Here is a 22,317-nt window from a genome sequence, read left to right on the forward strand (position 1 = left end):
AGCAGCTTCTACTATGTTTTCCTATTTTCTGCTAGCTACAGTTTACAAAGGATGTCACAGCTCTGGTAAGAAATGCATAGAAGCCATTTCCTTGATTTTTAAGTCATGTTTGGTAGAGATTTGTAATAAGCCAACCGATTAAAACTGTTAAGTGTGATTAGAGAAATCTCTCCATAGTGTTAATCTTACTAACTTGCAGAATGTGTGTGTTTGTAGTACATGGTTTTCTTCATTCTTTTATTGGGTTTTGTGCTTTGGGGTTTTTTTGTATCCTGTGCATAACTGGTGTTAAGACATGGTATTTATCTGCATCTGTTTTTTTTTAAGTATCTCACCCTTCTTTTTCCTTAGTACTTTGCTGTGATGTTGTGTTTGTGGGTGCGCTTGATATTTGCAAGCTAATGCAAAGACAGGATATGATGATAGCCTTGAATTCAGCCTGTTTTGATTGGGGGGGGGATATGTAATATGACACCACACCTAACTGTCTCAGATGCTGAACCGTCCTGAGTTGCATTGATTAGCTCTGTTTTGTAGACTCTGTTTAATTTCAGTTTTTCTTAAGTTTTAAAAATGCTGCTAGATAATTTCACAAATAGTTGATAAAAAATAATTTGAGCTGCATGCCTGCTTGTTAATAATAGAGGAATGTCTCCTTATAACAAGTAAAAGAGACCAAATAAATTTGTACATTAAAATTTTGCATTACCTTAAAATTAAAGAATAAGAATCATATAAAGGTGAATTACCTTTTTAAAAAATGTTTTTATGCCTTTAGTATATGTGCTTACTTTCTTAAACATGCCTATTCCTCTCATTTTAAATATTAAAATATTTAGCATGGCTGTTGAAAGACCTGATCTATCAAAATTAATTCTTTTCTGGGACTCAGTCATCATTAATAGACAAGATACCTTATTTATGATAGCAGTAGTGATTAAAATAAAAATATGTTTGGTTAAGATTTTTAATATTTTCACCTCGGTTTTGGCAAGAGATCAGAATCTTCTTTTGCTGAGCTGTATTAGGCAGCCATTTAACCTGTCGACTGCTGGAAAATGATAAAACTTAACATTTTGGAAGTAATCTGGCTATATCTAATTGGTGGGGGAATTTTCGGGCGTGTTTCTGATCCTTTGAGAAAATAGGCAATTGTAATTTTTATTTGTTGCACATCCTACAATTTATTTGATTTCTGAGATACTAGCCCTTTTCTAAATTTGTGGAGCACCGTTCTGTTGCATTTGCATGCATGCTTTAGTGGATGCCATTCAGGAATGAGGTAGGGCACAGTAAAATAAAATAGTGCATCGCCAGAATGGGAATTACTGTTCTCTCTTAATGAATTTTTAATGACATTATTCTCTCATTTCCCTGTAGGCATATTCTCAAGATGCCTACCTGAAAGGCAATGAGGCCTACAGTGGCAATGCCCGCAATATCCCTGAACCGCCACCCATTTGCTATCCCCGGCTGCCGGCTGCCCCGTCAGCCATGGCGCAGCCAGTTGAAGTGTCTCCTCCAGACTCGTCATCCAGCAAACAGCAAACCAGTACTCCAGTTCTTACCCAGCCTAGCAGGGCCTATAGAATGGAAATACAAGTGCCTCCTTCACCAACAGACGTTGCAAAGTCAAACACAGCAGTGTGTGTTTGCAATGAGAGTGTGAGGACTGTCATTGTACCTTCTGAGAAGGTTGTAGATTTGTTAACTAGCAGAAACAACCATACAGTTCCTTCACACAGAACTGAAGAAGTAAGGTATGGCATCAGTGAGCAGCCCTCTTTAAAAACAGTGTCAAGAACCACATCGCCATTGTCATCCATACCCGCTTCCCATCTAATTCATCAGGCACCAGGATCCAGATCATTGGAACCTTCTGGAATTTTACTGAAATCTAGCAATTACAGTGGACATTCAGAAGGAGTCTCAAGCAATAGATCTCAAGCCGTGGATTCTCCTTCCATATCTGTTAATCACTATTCTCCAAATTCCCATCAGCACATAGACTGGAAAAACTATAAGACTTACAAGGAGTATATTGATAACAGACGATTGCACATGGGTTGTCGGACAATTCAAGAAAGATTAGATAGTTTAAGAGCAGCATCTCAGAGTACAACAGATTATAACCAGGTGGTACCGAACCGCACGGCTTTGCAGGTACGACGCCGAAGCACCTCTCACGACCGAGTGCCCCAGTCCACTCAGATCCGACAACGTAGTGTGTCCCAGGAGAGGCTGGAGGACTCCGTGTTAACGAAGTATTGTCCACGCAGTGCCTCACAAGGAGCACTGACAGCCCCACCCATTAGTTTTAGCAATCATAGAACTCGTTCATGGGATTATATTGAAGGGCAGGGTGAAACCTCAGAAAATGTCACTTCCGAAAGTCAAATGCCAGATTCAAATGGAGAACGAAAACAGACTTATAAGTGGAGTGGATTTACTGAGCAGGATGACAGACGAGGTATTTATGAAAGATCTAGGCATCAAGAAATCCATAAATCTCTTCGAGGTTCCAATTTTACTGTGGCTCCGAGTGTTGTTAGCTCTGATAATAGGCGAATGAGTGGCAGAGGAGTGGGATCTGTGTCTCAGTTTATGAAAATTCCACCGGATCTGAAAACACCGCAGGCAAACAGGAATTTTCAAACTACTTGTGGAATGTCGCTCCCTCAAGGTGTTTCACAAGACAAGTCACCTCTTGTGAAAGTCAGAAGTAATTCTCTGAAAGCACCTTCGATGCATGTCACAAAACCATCATTTAGCCAGAACTCATTTGTTTCCATCAAAGACCAAAGACCAGTAAATCACTTGCATCAAAACAGTCTGTTGACTCAGCAGACACGGTTAAAAACTGAAAGTGCCCTGGATCACCAAGTGGAGATTGGGAAAAACCCCTGTTTGTCTGGAGCTTCTATTAAGCCTGTCCCTCAGATGAGTGAGAACTTGGGCACCTCAGAAGTAGAATTATCTGTCACTCAAAGGAATCAAGACTTAAATTTACAAGAGGCTGAAATTCACCAATCGGATACTTTAGATAATAAAGAAATGGTCATCCTAAGAGAAAAGCCTCCATCTGGTCGCCAAACACCACAGCCTCTAAGGCACCAGTCTTACATCTTGGCAGTGAATGACCAGGAGACCGGGTCGGACACGACCTGCTGGCTGCCCAACGATGCGCGGCGGGAGGTCCACATCAAAAGGATTGAGGAAAGGAAGGCCTCAAGCACCAGTCCACCCGGTGACTCCCTGGCTTCCATCCCGTTCATAGGTGAGCTCATTTAGAGTCATTGACTCTATGTCCAATATTTAACATGTATTTTTAGCAAAGTATTTCTAACTTGACATGCACAGACATTTTGCACTGGGATTTTAAAACATTCATTCTGAATTTCCCAAGTCGTGCTAAAAGCAGAGCCATAAGCTTTTACACTTCCTTTCCTTTTATTTTATTTTATTGTTTTTTAGACTTTATATCTTCAGTCCCCATTTTTTGTTTTTGTTTCAATGAAACAAATTCCCACTTTCTGGAGCCAAAGTACTCAGCAAGCCAAATGGTACCTAGTAGTGAATTATCTGAATTGAAAACCAGGCAGTAATCAATCTTTCATATAAACAATACTTTTTACTTTCTAAAGCTTGTTTGTAAATTTAACTTGAGCTGAAAGAAAAAAAATCTCTTTGTTATCATATTAACTGCTGGTATAGATTTGTGCCCAAATCGAGAACACCCACCACGTGTCTTTAGTCTGCTCTCGCCCGTCCCCACCCAGGTATCTTCTCCATAAGGCAGCCAGTGTGGTGTTTTTAAAATGTAAATCCGACCATGTCACTCCTCAGACCAGAAGCCTTTGTTTACTTCCTGCATTACCCAAAACAGAATCCCGTATCCTAGGGGGCCTGTAAGGCATCCCATGATCTGCCCCCAGCCCCGTGCCCTGTCTCCCATGTATGTGCATTCAGCTATGTCTGCTGTGCTGTCCTAGGACATGTCAGGCTTGTCCTGCTCTAGGGCCTGGCTCTGCCAGTTCCGGCGTTACTCCCTGACTCGCCCTCACTCACCACAGAGGCCTCTGCTCAAATATTACCTCATAAAAGCACCCTTTCCTGATCAGCCTGTCTGAAATAGGTACCCCCCACACAAACACGGAACCTGGGAATTCTCTATCCTCTTAAGCTACTTATCTTCACATCATTTGTTTCCACTTCACATGCTTTGTACTTTTTATTACATGTTTCTTTGCTGAGCTAAAACATAAGCTACATGAGAGCCAGGATTTTAATGCCCTTAAATGCTTAGCACATGGCATGGCATGTAGAAGGCAGTCTATAAATATTTGGGGAAATAATAGCTAAATGATAAATTTGAGATGTAGTTAAATATATAGGACCCCCCAAAAAGTTCTCGCCATAATTACTATTCAGCTCTGAAACATATCTGCTAACAGGATTATCATGTTTGTCCTCAGTATTCTCTTCATTTAATAAGTGGGACATTTTATTGATGAGGAGGTCAAGTAACTTCCCTAAAGTCACACAATTAATAAACAGTAGAGACAGGGACTGGAGGCTTCCCTGATTCAGCCACATCACAGAGCACCATTTATATAGAATGCATTGGGAAGAGCGCCTCCTAGAGTTGCGTGATGTAGGGGCCTTGCTTTGAGGCCAAGACCTGTTCTGTTACTATTATCCCATAGGTTCCTGAAGAGTTCTCCACAATTTGACCATATGTGTGCTTCTCTTTGAGTAATTTAGTTTTTCTTTTCTAGAGAAACTTTTTAAACCTCTTGAACTACTAGACTGTCAAGTGGTACTATCAGAATCAGCTTGAAAAAAGTTCTACATGACTTATCTGTAATAAATATATTTAGGATAATAATAGGATATATTCAAGCTGTACACATTGTGGGGAATCCCAGCCCAATTGTACTCATATTCATATCTGTACCCTTACGGCGAAGCTCAGAGAATAATAGAGCTTAACTGTAGGTCAAACCATACACATCATCTAGGTGTTTCACAGAACTAGTGATTGTTTTATGATTTTTTAAAACATAAAGAGCCCTACAACCTGTGATGGTATTTCATAGGCCTGTGAGATCTTATCAGAATACTGGTATCAGAATTTCTTCCTACTTGGTAACATAATCAGATTATATTGGAATAATAAAATGTGCTCGTTATACAGGAATAAATCAAAAAGTCAATTGTGTTAAGAGAGCACTTTTGTTAAAATATTAAATAAAAATTTATTCAATTCTATGTACCTATAGATTTAGGGGAAAATGACTAAAATAAATAATTTTTTTATTCATTAAAAACAAAAATAGCCTTGGCTAGGTAGCTCAGTTGGTTAGAGAGTTATTCTGATGTGCCAAGGTTATGGGTCCAATCCCCAGTCAGGGCACATGTAAGAATCACCCAGTGAATGCATTAACAAGTGGGACAACAAATTGATGTTTCTTTCTCTCTCTCTCCTCCTTTTCTCTGTCTCCCCCTCCCTCTCCCCCTCCCTCCCTCCCTCCCTCTCTGTCCCTTTCTCAGTCACTCTATCCCTGCCTTCCACTATCCCTTCCTAATCAATAAATTAAATTATGTTTAAATGCTCACTGATTGGACCTAATCAGATTTTACATTAGGTACTTCTTAGAGTCTCCTTTATAGTTACTATTAAATATCTTTTGTTTAATGAATCATGACTTTTAAATGTCACCCAGCACAGAAATGTTTATATAGTTCATTTATTTCCTGTGTGCCTCGCAGAACCTTAGTGTACAGTACATGATGACTGTGGTACATCATTTTCACAGCACCAATGGAAGAGGGTAGAATAAAGGACTGAAACTAAAAGAGAATTCATTTCACTGTTTGTATGTGTGAATGTTGTCCATGGTTATAAGCATTCTTAAAAATTCCTAGGCCTTGAGATTGAACACCAGTGCCTCATAGGTTTTTATAGCATTTTCTTGGTTTTCATAAAATTGAATGCTGTTTGAAATAAAGGTCTGGCAAAGAATTTAGTTTTAATATTTAATTTCTTTAGTATAATATCAAAAGTATATTTTCTTTTACATAATATACTTGCCTTTTTACTGTGAAAACCTTTTAACTCTTTGATTTACTAAAATATTTTACTGTAATCTTGAAGTCCAAAGAAATACAAGGATGGGCAAAAGTAGGTTTATGATAACAAATAACACAGTAATTAATAAATAATAATACAGGAATAAACTGTTTTACGTACTCACAACTGTAAGCCTACTTTTGCCCACCCCTGTATTAATTGGTCTGTTCTAGTGTTAGACTGCTCTGCCTGGTTCTAGGAATTGTATCTCGACCCCTTGTGGCTAAGGGTGAGGGACGACCTCTGTAATGCCAGCTGCAGGAGACAAAGCTTGTCTCTGGTAGCAAATGCTGCCTCAGTTTCCTCTCCTTGCCCCCAGAGCTTGATCGGGTAAGACCCCTCACAGTGAGGGGCAATTTAAGCCAGACTCAATCACTTGGGAGGCCTTCATGGAAGGAGGGGGGGGCGCGGCTGCAACAAAGAGGGAGCAATGGACTCTCGAATACCACCTCCCTCCCTCCTTCCCCTCCCTCTCTTTGACAAAGCCTGAGTCCCCTTGTCCTCTGAGAGAAGCGCTTCCTGGCCCTAATCCCCTTAAGCCTGAATAACTGATGGGGAGAGGTGCAGCTCCTTGCCTTGCTAGAGTGTGTCCTGGGGGAAAATCTGGCATGGCAAGAATTCCTGATAAACCTGTGAAATCTGCTCTGCTAAGAGTGCTTTCATTCATATGTTAAGGGTTGGAGCAGGAAACCCTAAAACTCTGTTCCTGACAGACTCTGACTCATACCAAGCCCTCAGATTTCTTTGAAGTGTTATCTACTGTTTGATCCTTGCTGCCCTGTATTTCTGTGTATTACAACTCAATAAAAGCCTTTAGAGGAGTGGGCTCAATGCCCACCCCCCCCCCACCCCCCGAGAAACTGGCCACTGCTCACAGCCTTTTTCCTCTGGGAAAATGGCCATCTCTACTCCCCAGGCAGATCACATTATGTCTCAGTCATATTTACTCTCATCCATGGCGGCTGGGGAGACTTGTGACGGGTCACAAGTCGCCCCCACATTCTAGTGACTGTGTTGTTAAATATATGAGTAACCAGCCAGTAAAAGAACTTTCAGCATTTCATTAAAGTTACAAAATTAAGTATTAAAATTATTTTATTATTGAGTATTAATGTTTTATCTTTCCAATCTAGTTATTTTTTTTAATGCCTATTTAGTCCTGGCTGTTGTGCCTCAGTGGAGTAAGTGCCGGCCTGCAAACCAAAGGGCCACTGGTTTGATTCCCAGTCAGGGCACACATCTGGGTTGTGCGCCAGCCCGCTGGTAGGGGGGTGCACAAGAGGCAACCACATGTTGATGTTTCTCTCCCTCTCTTTCTCCTTCCCTTCTTCTCTCTCTAAAAAATAAATAAATATCTAAAAAAATACATATTTAAGTGGAATAAGTGCCAGCATTGAAATGGAATAAAAGAAACTATTTGCAGTTTCCCAAAGTGTTTTCCAGGAACACTAATTCCATTTAGTTAAAAGGAAAAAAAATTGTCAATGATCAAATAAATTGAGAAATGCTGGGTTTAAATAAATGAATTTTGTTTGTCTTAACAATGACTCTCACAATCATTATTGTGTAATTATATATTGTGAATTTTCTAGGTAGGATGTAATTTTTCTCAGAAGTTTTTGACCATGAATCCTTCCATGTAGAATATATCTCATTGTAGTGTACCATGAAACACACTTTGGGCTATGTTGCCCTATATCCTATACTATTTTGTGGAATACTTAAAAGGAAAAAAGAAATAAATTAAGGTTTGCTTTTGTATTGTCACCCTCCAGAATACCATATTCTATGATTTTAATAATTACTTTGTCATTTGAAAACATCACACACTAATGCAAAACGGTAATAATTAAGTGCCTTGGCTTTATTCCCAAAATATCAGATAGTGGAGCCAATTTATTTATTAACAATTTATAATAAAAATTAATGATATGTCTACAGAAAGAAAACGTTCCAACATTTTTACACCTTTAATATCCATTTTTTCTGTGTCATGAAGATTTAGAAAAATGAAGAAAATAGACCATTTTATTTGTTTTTAAATTAGGAATACCAGTCACTTATGGTATTTCATTTACCCCCTCTCCACACACACACATTTTTAAAGCTCCACAGTAAATTCTGAAAATAAATTTTAATGTTTTTTATGAGTAAATACAAACACCAAATGAGTGAGTTTGTAGTAATTTGACATTTAGTAGCAAATATTAAGATGTGTTCTATAATCATGACTTTGTACATTAATTTATACCACTTTCAATTATTAACATGAAGAAACTATAGCTGTGTTACTTATATCCAGAATTCATCTCACATGTATTTTCCCCTCTTCTTTTGCTGTATTTCTAATACTCTGTTCTTTTCACCCCGAAGTTGTTCTGGGCGCCGTGCGCGCGTCTGTGTGTGTGTGTGTGTGTGTGTGTGTGTGTGTGTGTGTGTGTGTGTTAGCTTAAGTAAAACTGAATTATGTTGGTGCAGCCTTATTGGCACTGCCACTTTAAACCAATTTAGAAGTTTTAAAGCTTGTAAATGACAATGTCTGTTCAGGTCAGCTTAGCTATCTGAAATTTATCCAAAAGGAAATGGGTCACTTTATACCCAACCTCTTGGTTTGTGAGTGTCTAGTCTTTAATGCCAACAGCGATATTGTAGGAGGGTACACTGAGCATTCCAGGCCGTCTTTTATACTAAGTACCTACTGAGTCTTCCCACAAAACAAATCTGTGACGAGAAAAATTGTATGCTATCGTCTTATTCTCTTTCATATTCAGCTTTTCCAAAAATGTGACTCCATTGGTTCTTTTTGTAATGTTTAATTTTTTTTCAGATTTTATTTATTTATCTTTAGAGGGTAAGGGAAGGAGAGAAGGAGAGAAATATCAATGTATGGTTGCCTCTCGTGGGTCCCGTGCCGAGAACTGGCCTGCAACCCAGGCATGTGCCCTGACTGGGAGTTGAACCGTGATCGTGTGGTTTGCAGGCCCGCGCTCAGTCCACCGACCTACACCAGCCGGGGCATAATCTTTAATTTTTTTTTTACTTTAAATAATGTTTTTGTTTTTTAATTACAGTTGACAAACAATATTATATTAGTGTCAGGTTTATGTATAACAAAGTTATAACCCTGATAAATTTAGTACCCAAGTAACACCAGACATAGTTATTAGAGATTTTTGCTTATATTACTTGAGTGATGATGTGAGGCAGTTTTTAATACAATAAAAGCAACGCAAAACTTCTGTAGTACTCTATAATCTATTAAGTATTTCATGTAGCAATTCTAATGATAATCTGGTAGGAACTTTGGGTCAGGAATTAATGATCCACTTTATGGATAAGGAAAGCTCAGTATATTGCCTGAAGTCTCTCAGTGGGTAAGGACAGAGCTGATTGCCTGCTACTTCTGGATCACATACTCTTTTGACAGTGCTCTAAAACCGTGTTGCACTTAAATCTTGCCCTTTTACTCTTTTAAATCTTATCCTAAAAATAATTATGAATTTAATATTTAACATATTTAGCTCAGATTTGGAATCTTTTTGCTAAATAATTTATTTGTTCCAGTTGTCAACTCTGTTGTTCACCACAGAATGATTTTAGATGGTCATTTATCTTCCTTTTGATAGTAACACTAGCTTTTATCCTAAAATATTTCAAATTTATCTGTAGCACACCTGAGAGATTACTGTGCTTAATTATTTAGGGAAATATTTTTTTAACTTTGCACTTATGAAAACTATGCAATTATTTTCCTAGATTTTAGGAAAAAAATAGTTTTAGAAAAAAAACTATGCAATTTTTTTCCTAGTGAATTTTCTAGATTTTCAGCTATTTCTTTAATGTTGAAAATAGATCTGATAGTAACTACACTGTCAACTCCATCTGTCAATGTTTTAAATAGATCCAAACCCTGAAAACCCCATAGCAAATCCTTGTTTGGAAAAACCTAGGATTTTATATTATTACATAACATAAACAGATAATTTTACCCCTGTACTGGATTTATTACTGTCAGCCTCTTAAGCTAGAATGGACCCTTCAGATAACCCTAGTGCCACTTCTTTATCTTACAGGTAATTAACTTAATACCCAGAAAAATTAAGTGGCTTCACAGAGTAAGACAAGATAGAATCTAAGCCTCTTGATTTCCTGCTCAGTCTCTCCCATTCCCATTTTATGTCTGAGAATTAATAATTTTGCCTATTAATGAAATTGGCGCACTAAAATTTTTTTAAGTAAATGTTGAGTTTCTCGGAATGCTTACTTGCAGCATTTGTCAGCTGGCGAGCGAGGTCATTTTTCATACACACGTGCCCCCTCACTTAGATGCAGACCTACTCTGATCTGTGGGGCCTCAGAAATTCAGCAAAGTAATTGTAACCCACCATCTGTGACAGATCTAAAAGCAATACTTCCACTCGACCTTCTAAAGTTTAGAGCAATTACTGTGATAATATGGTGCATCCTGCCTTCTGGATGAGCTGCTAGGCCCAGAATTGACCATGGCATTGCGCACATTCCTGCTTTCGCTCTTATTCCATCACCTGCCTTTCACATTCCTACTACTACAGCAGTCTCCTCTCCCTTCAGTACCAACTGCCATTTGGTCATGGTAAGTATGAATCAAGTATTCCAAATTCTCCTCTCCTCCTAACCTTTTAAAAACTTATCTATCTAGTAGGAAGATGCAGCATTGAATTTCTTGGTTAGGATAATCAAATCTATAAATGGCTTTCAAAAAGCCAGATATTAATGTAACTGTGTGTTTATTGACCTGACTATTAAAAATGCTAAAAACCTGAATTCCAAGTAGATGAGTGGAATTATTATTATAAAAAAGGGGGATACTTGAACTAGATTGATGGCACCCCCTTACCAGTTTATGTAAATGTTAACAGGACTTAAAAAGAACTCTATTTTGTGTAAAAGTTTCAGTGAGTCTGCAGAGGTCTGTCACTTGATCAAAGATTAGGAAGCACATGTTAATATATTAGTGGTTTATTTTTTAAGCATCCTTTCTAACTGTGCCCTTTCAATTTAATATAAATGGAGTTTCTTGAGCATGCCATTTTTATCAGCCCAAATTACCTGACGTGCACTAATTGGTGTTTATGGGATTGAGTAAAATTTGCGTAGGGAGTTCATTTTTTTAGGATATCTTTATTTCATTGGGTTTAAATTTAAATTAGATGGAAATTTAATGGTATTGCCAAAGATTAATAAATTGTCATTTGTAAAGAAAGAGTTTATGTTTCCCTGTTGAAAAGATAATTCCACCTTACATACCAGATTGCAAATAAAAACAGGAGAGTTGTGCCAGTGCCACTGAATTTCTTTTAACACAGAAAGTCCATTAGTTGTATTTATTCTCCTTTTCCATAAGGACAAGGAAAAATCTCAAAAAATTTTAAATGTGTTTTGTTTGAGATACAGATTGACTTTATTTTAGGTCATTTGCAGTGAATGTCCTCTTCTTGTAGGACTTGGGAAGAAAGTTTATTCAATCCATATTTTTAGTAAAAAAATACATGTACACATTCTCTTGCATTTGGGGAACATGAATTTGCTTTCATATTAGTTACCATTTCTTCCAACTTAAACAGATTGATCCCACTTCATGTGACCTCTGTTTGCTCTGTCATTGAATGTTACAGTGTTAACATTTCTTAGATGCTTATTCTGTGATTTGGGGAGTGGTAGCGCCACCTTTTTCTAGCAGAAGTGAAAGGATCTGACTATTCTACAATCTATGCCAAAAATTCTGATAATTTCACTGAGTTGTATAAAATTATCCACAACTATAATTATAAAGTACAAACTACATTGATGATGTGTTCTTTTTGAGTAATTATGTGACCTGTGAGAAAAATTCCACCTAACCCAGCTCATTTTAGAAGGGGCCTTTTTTTGCTCTCTGTTCTAACCTGCAGCATTGGACGCTGGGTGTATGATGCTTGTTTGTGAGAGGGAGCTAGAAACACATTGCATCCCACTTTTGTTCTGGTCAGAATTCTCTTGGTTACAGATAGTAGAAACTTACTTCAAATTCGCTCATGCCAAAAAGGAACGTCTCACAACGAGGAAGTTCTGGGGTAGGCCTGGATCTGGATGCTCAGTGTCTTGACATCAAGATTGTCATTTTTTCCCCCTCAGTTTTGATTTCTTTATTCTCAGGTACTTTTTCTACACATGTAAAGAAAGATGGCCACTGGCAACTCACAATTTATGAATTGTTACAGTTCTTATTTCCTGAGAAAGGGAAGAGAAAGACCGTAATTTTCTCAGTGTCTGTGTATCAAATTTGAGATGAAGATTCTATAATTAGTCCTGACTAGATCGTGTTCTCACCCCTGGGCTGGTCACTGGGAACTCAGAGGGATAGGGTCCTGTGATAGGTCAGGCCTAGATCATATGCCCGTCACAGGAAGGCGAGCCACTCGAGTGAATTCCACTGAACCTCAGAGAGAGATGGGCAGCTACACAACACACATTCTCTGTGGTCATCTTGCAGGATATGAAGAGGAACCATTAGAATAAGAGCATCATGAAGTGAAAACATTTGCCAGTTTATTAGATGAAAAATAGGAACGTTATCACTATTTTACTTTATATTTGGTTATTTCATTAGTAGTCAGGTTTTCACAAGCTTTTACTCACATTTTTATTACGCATCTGTATTTCTTCCATGAATTGTCTTTGCATGTGCTTAACTAAATTAAATAGAATAACATATAGTAGTCTCCATTTGGATAAATCCAGATTGAAATATGGAATATATATTATCTGTGAGAATTAGTTATTCTTTTATCTTTGGAAAACACTGTTTTCTAAAAATATATAACAGCTTCAACATCCTCCTTGACCTTTTAAAAATTTGCTTACTTAAGTGAACAAAGTTAATTAAGGCCTCATGTTTCTTCACTTAATTCTTTGATAATGTGATTTTATCATGAATGATTGTATCACTTGATAATAGGAAGTTCATCCTTAATAGTTCATAATATGTATTTTGCATGCATTATTTGGTATCTTAATGTAGCAAGTGACATCCTAGGATAAAGATAATCAGCTATTCACATCTGACAGAATATTTAAGTTTATTAAAACTTTAGAGATTTCTTGAAAATCTGACAGCACAATTGAAATTTTTTGTTTTTCCTTTGGTCAATTCAAGTTCTACCTTCTTAGATTGGAAAATGAGATAAACCTGAATTTTTCTTGTTTCTATATAATCCACACATTGGTAATAATTAAAACAACAAAGTTTTTCATATTTTATAGGAATAATTATTGGACTTATTAGTAGAATCTATAATTATAAGGTAATATAATTTTATGTATTTAACAAATAAACTTAGGGTTTTTTTTCTCTCTTTAACTAGTAGTGTGTATTTATTCTAAAAAAAATGGAAACAGTGTTGGGTGGGTAAGGCAATGTTCTAGTCTTCCTCCTACACCTCCTCCGTTAACTCTTACTACCTAGAACAGGTGGGTGTCTATCCTTCCAGTCCTTTTTGTACTCATGTTCTTGAAGCAGAGATTGTCATATCCAGTGTGGTTCAGAAATTTTCTCCAAAATGTAGTAACTCAAAAGATAATGAATGAACACCTGCAGGAAGTTCAGAGTATAAAAAAAGTTGCTTTTGAAATTTTCTTCAATGCTTATCCATGCAGCATTTGAATTTCGTTCCATATTTGATTTTACATAAATAAACGTTAAGGTGTTTTAAATTACTTTGCAAGGTATAAAATTGATTCCCTTGAGAGATTCTCCCACAGCATCTTGCAGACATTCTCTGACACATGTTATAACCACATAGTTCCCGAGAGCGATGGTGGTTGTGCTTTGAGAAACATTGTTTTAGAGGAGTGTCATCTTGGGTTTTTTTTAAATTCCTTTCTAAATATTTTCTCTACCTGGATTTATGCAGTAGACCTAATCTGAACCAGTCCAGTGAATGTTTTTACTACAGAAATATCTTCAAATAATTAATTCTACATAAGCCAGATAATTCTGATCCCAGAGCAGGAACCCACATGTCATCCCTAGGGCTTGGTAACTTCACACAGGTTGACCCTTTATCTTGGTTTTCTAAAAGAGTACTTCTATAGAACAATCTATAAAATAGTACTTAACCGAATTTCATAAGAATTAAATGAAGTAGCCCTGGCTGGTGTAGCTCAGTGCATTGAGCGCGGGCCTGTGAACCAAAGGATCTCCATTCAATTCCCAGTCAGGGCACGTGCCTGGGTTATAGGCCAGTTCCCGACAGGGGATGCACGAGAGGCAACCATACACTGATATTTCTCGCCCTCTCTCCTTCCCTTCCCCTCTAAAGATAAATAAATAAAATCTTTTAAAAAAGAATTAAATGAAGTAATATTTGTAAAGTATTTAGAATGGTGCTGGTACCTAGTAAGCACAATTAATATGTCAACTATTGTTATTACACATGTGTGTGCATTCGCATATACATTTCTGCCTGTGGCAGGCTTTTGAGGTTAAAATTTATAACACCTAAAATATTTATATTTTTGTAAGGGTCCAAGGGAGCAAATGGTGATTTTTCTGAGCGAGGGCCTACATCTCCCTGGGGAGGAGGGTCCTTTTTCTGATTTGCACTGAGGTGCCAAATAAAGCAGCAGTGACTTTCTCAGTCCATTCAGGCTGCTGTAATGAAAACACCATAGACCGGTGACTTAAATAATGGAAATTTATTCCTCGAAAATCTGGAGACTAGGAAGTCTAAGATTAAGGTGCCAGCAGGTTCAATATCTGTTGAGGACCCACTTCTGGGTTCATAGGCATGTTCTCCCATGGTGGAAGAATCAAGGGAGCTTCCTGGGGTCCCTTTTAAAAAGTCACTGATCTCATCCGTGAGGGTAGAGCCTATTCGTCTGATCACATCCTAAAGGCCTACCTCCAAACACCACCACAGTAGGTTTCAATATATTCCATCCATAGCACTGGCCTTGATAATGCGCAACTTCTTCTGGCAGCTATATGCTGTTCTTTCTTAATTTTCTACAAAAATTGAAGATACACTTGAGACTGGGGGTGGGGGAAGGTAAGATTTTAAGAATTAGTACTTGGAAAGTTACCATATTTTGCTGTATATAATGTGCTGTCCTGTGTATAATGTGCACTCATGTTTTTGGCCCCAAACTTTATCAGGGAAAAAAATTTTTCATTATAGTTTTTTAATTCAGTTATTTATTCATGTTCATATACTTGTGGGTTTTTTGTATTATAACGGAGTTTTAGCATTTATTTTTGAGCATACAAAGATCCTTATTGTCTTCTAGAGTTACACTTTTATTGCATAAACACAAATAAAAGAATTAAAAACATTTATATAGGTATGGAATTAGTACTACCTATGTATAATATGCATCCTTACTTTTCCTTACAAATTTGTGCAAAAAAGTGCACATTATACATAGAAAAATATGGTATGCCTCAGCCAATCACCTTGCTTAGCTCTCTGAAATGATAATATGCAATGAATTTAAAATTTGGAAAATAATTATTTTGGGTGGTATATGCTTTTGTTGATTTAGGTTTTGAATACCTAAAAACTTTGGTATCTTCATGATCAGTTAGTGAAGGTCCTGGTTGATGGGTAGAAGAAGCAGAAGAAGCAACTCATAATTTCTTATACCATATACTCAGAATTATTTGGAATTACTGGAATAATAACTGTCTAAGTAGATTTTTTAACAATCCAAATATACCATTTATTGGTACTTTAGTGGCTAAGTGTTAAAATCTTTATCTGGTTCTTCTAATAATGATAAATGATTACTCTGTTATTGTTAATAACAATTAGGTCATTCAACATTTCAATTTCTATTTTATCTAATAGATGAACCAACTAGCCCTAGCATTGATCATGATCTTGCGCATATTCCCGCTTCTGCTGTCATCTCAGCCTCTGCCTCTCAAGCACCCTCTCTAGCAACAGTCCCTCCCAGCCTTACAACTTCAGCTCCTTTAATTCGACGTCAGCTCTCCCATGACCAGGGTATGTTTCAGTGAGTGCTTATGTCACCCATCTTTCATTTTCCATTTTCTATTTAGAATACTATGATGCACTGTGACCTTGTCACCATTAAAAGAATCCGAAAACTATTTGCAGATGTCTAAATGTTGGGTTTTAATTCCAGAATCTGTTGGACCTCCCAGCCTGGATGCCCAGCCCAACTCAAAGACAGAAAGATCAAAATCATATGATGAGGGCCTAGATGATTACAGAGAAGATGCAAAATTGTAAGTCTCAAGCATATTATTTTAAATATTTATTTGTGAGTGTTCAGCCATTGCTTTGACATACAAATATTGAATTTAATGATGCCTTTTGTTTTTTAACTTTATGACATTAGAAATGCAAATAAAATCAAAGTTCCTACTGTATTCTAATTGAATTTTCAAATTAGTACTTAAAAATCAGTAGTATACAAACACAAAAATATGTATATTAAATAATCACTTCCCACTCTAAGCCTCCAGCCACCCAGTTCTACTTTTACATATAACTGTATTTTTGTTTTCTTTTGTATAATTTCCAGAGTTATGCTATGCATAAAATCCATGCACACAATTTACCTATGCTCGTATGTCTATTCCAGTTCCTTTTTATAAACAAATCATAGGGGCTCTACACACTGTTCTTGGAGATAATTCAGGGCATACATTCCTGACTAATTCTTTTTCATGACTGTTTAATTTTCCATTGAATAGTTGTACTGTATATAGTACCTCCAATCAGTGTCTTAATAGACATTTAGATTGATCATATCTTATTCTACCACAAACAGTACTTCAGTAACTATATCTGTATATTATTTAGCATGTGAAAATTATGGTTGGAAAAGGATTGTTACAGGAAGGGGTATGTATATGTTTTATTTTGATGAGGGTCCAAGGGAGCAAATGGTAATTTCTTCTCTGAGCGAGGCGTACATGTCCTTGGGGAAGAGGATCCTTTTTTCTGATTTGCAGACAATGCCAAATAAACCAGCAGTGGGTTTCTCGGTCCATTCGGACTGCTGTACCAAAAATACTGTAGACCGGGTGGCTTAAATAACAGAAATTTATTCCTGTTACTTGTTCCTCAGTTGCTCACCATAAAGATCACACCAAATCACATTCCCGCCAGCAGGGTACAAAGGTCTCTGCTGTCCCCTCACCAACACAGCGTGTTAGTTGACCTTTGATCGTTTTGTGACTAATAGTATCATACTGTAGTTTTAATTTGAAAATTTTCTTATTATTAGTTGAACACCATTTCAATATATTTAAGAGGTTTTATTTCTTTTTCTGTGAGCTGCTTTTTAATGTTTCCTACTGTTTTTTTATACTGACTTCTGGGGGCTCTTTATGTAAAAGAAGCTGTTTGGTTTTTTTAGATAAGTGTTGCAAGACTTTTTCTAATTTATTATTTTTCTTTTGGTTTTATTAATTTTTTAACCATAAAAAAAGATCAAACATTTTATTTATTTTTGCAGTCAAATTTAGAAATATTTTTAATGGTATTTAGATTTTGACTTGTACTGCAAAAGACTTTCTGTCTCCTCCAACATGATAAAAAAAAATCTTCATTGTTTATTTCTCAAATTCGTATGTTTCTCTTTTTTCTTTTTGTATATTTACAACTTTGATTCACCTGAAATTTATTTTATTCTAATTAATGAAATAAAGAGCCAACTTTATATTTTCCAGTGTCTCTCAGTTGTCCCAGAAGCATCTAGTGAGTGTTATACTTTGCAATGATATTTCATCTTTATTATAAACTAAATTTTATATATGTTTAGTCTTATTTTTAGACTATTCTATTCAGGTAGTTCATCTGTTTATTCATGTATACCAAATTCTGTTCATTATAGTGGTTTTACAATGTTTTAGTTTATGGAACTATTCACCCTAATTACTTTGTCATCTCCAAATTGTCCTGGCTATTTTTATTACACTGTTTGAACTTGAAAATTAATTTTCTAGTTCTTAAACTCATGAATGTTTTCATTGACATGATATTTAATTTATAGATTAATAGGGAATATTAACTTTTTTATGATGAACTTTCTGTCAAAGAACAGTTTGTCTTTTTTATTATAGTATTTTTGCTTAGATTCTGTGAAGTTTTTATTTGATGATTATTTATAGTCCAATAAAATTACTTCTTCCTATATCACCAATTTTTAAATTTAATTTTTAATTAAGTTTATCAGGGTGACATTGGTTAAGAAGAATATACATGTTTTAAGTGTAGATTTGTATAATGCATAATCCATCTATGGCATTGTGTGGTTGCCCACCAGCAGTTTGAGGGAAGTTTGTGTGAGGTGTGGCCAGTGCAGAGGTCCAGGCCAGCAGGAATTTTTCTAATGATGCAGGATTTCATTTGTGAGCTCTTTTAACATTTATTTCTTCCTCACTGAACGATATTAGTAATTGCCACATTTCAGAGTCTACTTTACCGTACACACTACTTCTTGCAAGATGGCAGCACTGTGTGTTTCTCCCTTAGTCCTCACCTCCCCTGATATTCATGGTAATAAATGAGACTCCTGTCACCAGCAAAAGCACTATCCTTCCCATTGTTCCAACCAGGGAAGGTTGATCGGATCTCTCAGAGAACAGTGCCCTGCAGTTTTGTTTGAGGTGTGGAACCAGTGGCATCCTCTCTTCCTGTGTTCATTTTTTACTTCATTGCATTTAACCACTTTTCTTCAGTTTTTGTAGTGCAGGGCTACAGATATCTCCTGGTAATTGTTGGAGATTGAGTTTGTGTATTGTGTCTGGTTGCCTTGATGTTCGAGGTGGTTTCTGAGAGGGGGGAGGACAGTGTCATTTTCACTTACATCTTAAAGTGCTAAGTTCTTTAAGTGAATTCGGAATTTTAAAATAATGAAAAACTTGCCCTAACTGGTGGCTCAGTTGGTTGTGCATAGTTCCACAAGGCGAAGGGTCGCTGGTTCAAACCCAGGCATGTGCGCACAGGCGGCTCATCGATGTTTCTCTCCCTTCCTCTCTCCCCTACCTTTCTTTCTCTCTAAAGATAAATAAAATCCTCTCTAAAAATAAATAAAATAACACAGAAACAACTTTATTCCCGAAAGTTTAATGATTTTAAGTAATGGGTGTGACTTTGTCTTCTGAAGCCCTAAGACTTTGTGGGAGCAACAGTTGTTCTTACTGAAATCATCCCTGATGTGCCTGGACCGGCAGAGTAGCCACCAGGGCCAGCCCTGCCGCACTCCTCCCGCCACCTGTAGGGCTCAGAGTGGCCACAGGCTGGGCGATGTAGATGTGGTGCTCTCTCTGCGTCTGACTGTTGATGGCAACTACTTACCCAGGGTTAACACTGTGGAAATCCTTTGGAACTCTGGTTGACTGATAATAAAAAGCTCAGTGTTTAACCTGAGTAGCTTTTCTTTCATCTAAAAAAAAAAAGGATAAGAAAATCTTACACTTTATGCAGAAATAGTTTTCATGTACCAGATCAACTAAGAAAGTTTCCAGCACTGTATCAAAAGTTTAAATGATTATAAAATTAGCTGTTTTTCTCACTTGTGTTGAACAATGGACATTTAATATGGAGATGATGACATGTTAGCACACTAATGAAAGGTTAGCTGTATTATAAAACTGTTCTTAACATCTTTAAAGTATTTTCTACACTATTGAAAATACATATTTCTTTTCCAACAGGTCTTTTAAGCCCATATCAAGTCTAAAGGGAATCAAGGTCAGTATTGAATATTTTAAAAATATCAGCAAATGATAAATGTTTCTATTTACCTTAGTTTACTTAGCTCTTCACAGAGAATGATTTCTTTTATTTATTAGATACATTTCATAAATGTCATAGTCCTTTATTCTGTTTCAAGTTCATTTGGAAAATAGACATATAAAGTATTCTTTTCTAATTTCTAAACATTTTATAGGGTGGAGCTAAGGTGGGTTTACAATTGTGAGTTTACATAAAACAGAGTTTATTCTTGTATTATTATTTATTATTGTTTTTTTTTTCATACAAATAGCTGTAAACCTACTTTTGCCACACCCTGCGTAACGCTGTACACAAATTATGCTGGTTTTCCTCACTATCAGTTTATGGCCCCAAATCGAACTGCCCAGCAATCCTTCTGTGTTTTGTTGTAGGTCTGTTTTCCTGCCTCAGAATGATCATTCCATGCCCTCCCTCTGTCCTACCTCCTACAAGCTACCCTCATCCTCCCTTTTCCCATACTTCACTGGAAAAATGAAAGCTGTTAGACAGGAATTTCCTTATTTTATTTTCCCTCAAAATATTAGCTACCTTCATTTATACCTACACTTTCTGTCTTCTCTACTCTTATCTTTCTACTTGGAAGATTATACTATTAAAAACCAACATCCACATTTCTTCTTTGGATTCCATCATGTCTCATCTTCTCAAGACCCTTCTCTCTTCTGCAAAATCGCTCTCCGGTGGCTTATTCACCATCATACATAAGTATGTTTTCCTCTGTAAGCATGTTCTGAAACCTTTCTTGAATCCACATTTCCCCTATTTTTTCTATTCATAATTTCTACTATTCACTACAAAACTCCTAGGGAAAAAAATTGTCCATAGTTTCTACTTCGTGTCACATCTTTCTCACCTCACATGCACACATCAGAGTGGCCTTGCTCAAGCTAACGTTGCCTGTGACATTCACCTTCCAAAACAGTTACTTAGCTGTTTAACTTTTCGACCTTCCTGTAACCTTCAGTACAAATTCCCAACTCCCTTTCTGAAACACTTTCTTCTGCTGGTTTCTCTGCCTGATATTTAAAATGTTGGGAGCTTGTCCTGACCCCTCTTCCCTCTCTATCTGGCCTGATTTCCCTGATGATCTCCCAGGGGTCTCCCAGAGTTTACATTGCTGGCCTTGGCCTCTTCCTCGAACTGGAGTTCACATAGACTGTGCCCACATAACATCTTTATTTGGATATTTAATAAGCAGTACAGGGTTTACATGCCCCATAGACCCCGATCACCCCAGACACATTTATCCCCCAGTGTTTTCTGTCTCACCAAGTCCACTGTAATTCAGGAGTTAGCCTTTCTCCTCTCTCACCCTTTCCTGTATCAGGTCCTGTCCCCACTAGCTCCCGATTCTGTACATTCCTCCCTGTCTTCACTTCTGCTGCTTGAGTCCAAGATGTCGCTCCTCATCTGGATTCCTCCAGTAACACCTTTGTGATGGCCGTCCTTTCAGAATCCGTTCCCCGTGTAGCAAGTAGTGACTTGTGTTGACTACATAATGTCACTCCCCTGATTCATTTTCCGATGGCTCCCTTCACACCTCCTACCAAGGTCTAAAAGACCCTAAACCATGTAGCATTTTCCATTTCTGTTACTCACATTGAATAGTAAACATTTAAAATGATATCGATAAAGACTGTATGTTGCCGTGTAAAATACGCTCCCATATACAATGTGCACCCACATTTTTGGCCCAAACTTACAGGGAAAAAAATGTTTTGTTTTAATTGTTTAATTCAATTATTTATTTATATTTAGAAACAAAACCGATTATCATATTTCAGGGTATTATTTTTCATACAGATATCATTATTGTTTTCTAGAGTTATACTTTTAGCACATAAGCATAAGTAAAAGAATTAACATTTATATAGATACAGAATTAGTACTACCTATGTATAATATGCATCCTTATTTTTCTCTCAAAAATTTGGGCAAAAAAGTGTCCATTATACTTGGCAAAATACGGTATGTACATTCATTAACTGTACATTTTCCCTGAACTTTTCTTTCCCTGACCTATCATGATTGGCTCTTTTAACAATTTCTCCTCCAGATTTAAACTTAAATGCTCTTCTTTGGAGAGGCCTTGCCTCAGCACCACTAATTTATAGCTGCTGCTGCCATTCATTACTGCATCTCAGTGTTTTTCATTCTTCAGAGGGCACTACTCACAACCCGATCATTTTCTTGTTTCTTTTTAAATTCTTCTTTGTCTTTTTGCACTAAAATGCGACCTCTTGAGAGCAGGAAAATTACATTATTTTTATAATTTTTTAATAATGACAAATTTTTTCAGATGACTTAAAAAGGATGGTGGTCAATTTACATTTTTTAACAAGACCAAAAATTTTTCTAATGTAATGGATAAAGTTAGGATTTTTCAAAAGT

General features: G+C 36.8%; 1 protein-coding gene across 7 annotated transcripts in view; it reads left to right on the forward strand.

Annotated features, from left to right (window-relative positions):
* The window catches only part of ARHGAP21 (Rho GTPase activating protein 21), a 136,202-nt gene that overhangs the window by 95,688 nt on the left and 18,197 nt on the right, over positions 1 to 22,317 (forward strand). For 4 of the 7 annotated variants that reach the window (XM_037037203.1, XM_037037207.1, XM_037037204.1 and 1 more), the window contains exons 8-12: positions 36 to 65; positions 1,381 to 3,277; positions 16,000 to 16,158; positions 16,301 to 16,403; positions 19,845 to 19,881. In XM_037037203.1, coding sequence (XP_036893098.1) covers positions 36 to 65; positions 1,381 to 3,277; positions 16,000 to 16,158; positions 16,301 to 16,403; positions 19,845 to 19,881 — 2,226 coding nt within the window. The remainder of the gene's footprint in view (positions 1 to 35; positions 66 to 1,380; positions 3,278 to 15,999; positions 16,159 to 16,300; positions 16,404 to 19,844; positions 19,882 to 22,317) is intronic. The other 3 variants (XM_037037208.1, XM_037037209.1, XM_037037210.1) reach the window with 2 other exon arrangements.

The sequence above is a fragment of the Sturnira hondurensis genome, unplaced genomic scaffold (assembly GCF_014824575.4).
Source record: "Sturnira hondurensis isolate 20B ecotype Veracruz unplaced genomic scaffold, ASM1482457v3 Scaffold0022910, whole genome shotgun sequence".
Classification (NCBI taxonomy): domain Eukaryota; kingdom Metazoa; phylum Chordata; class Mammalia; order Chiroptera; family Phyllostomidae; genus Sturnira; species Sturnira hondurensis.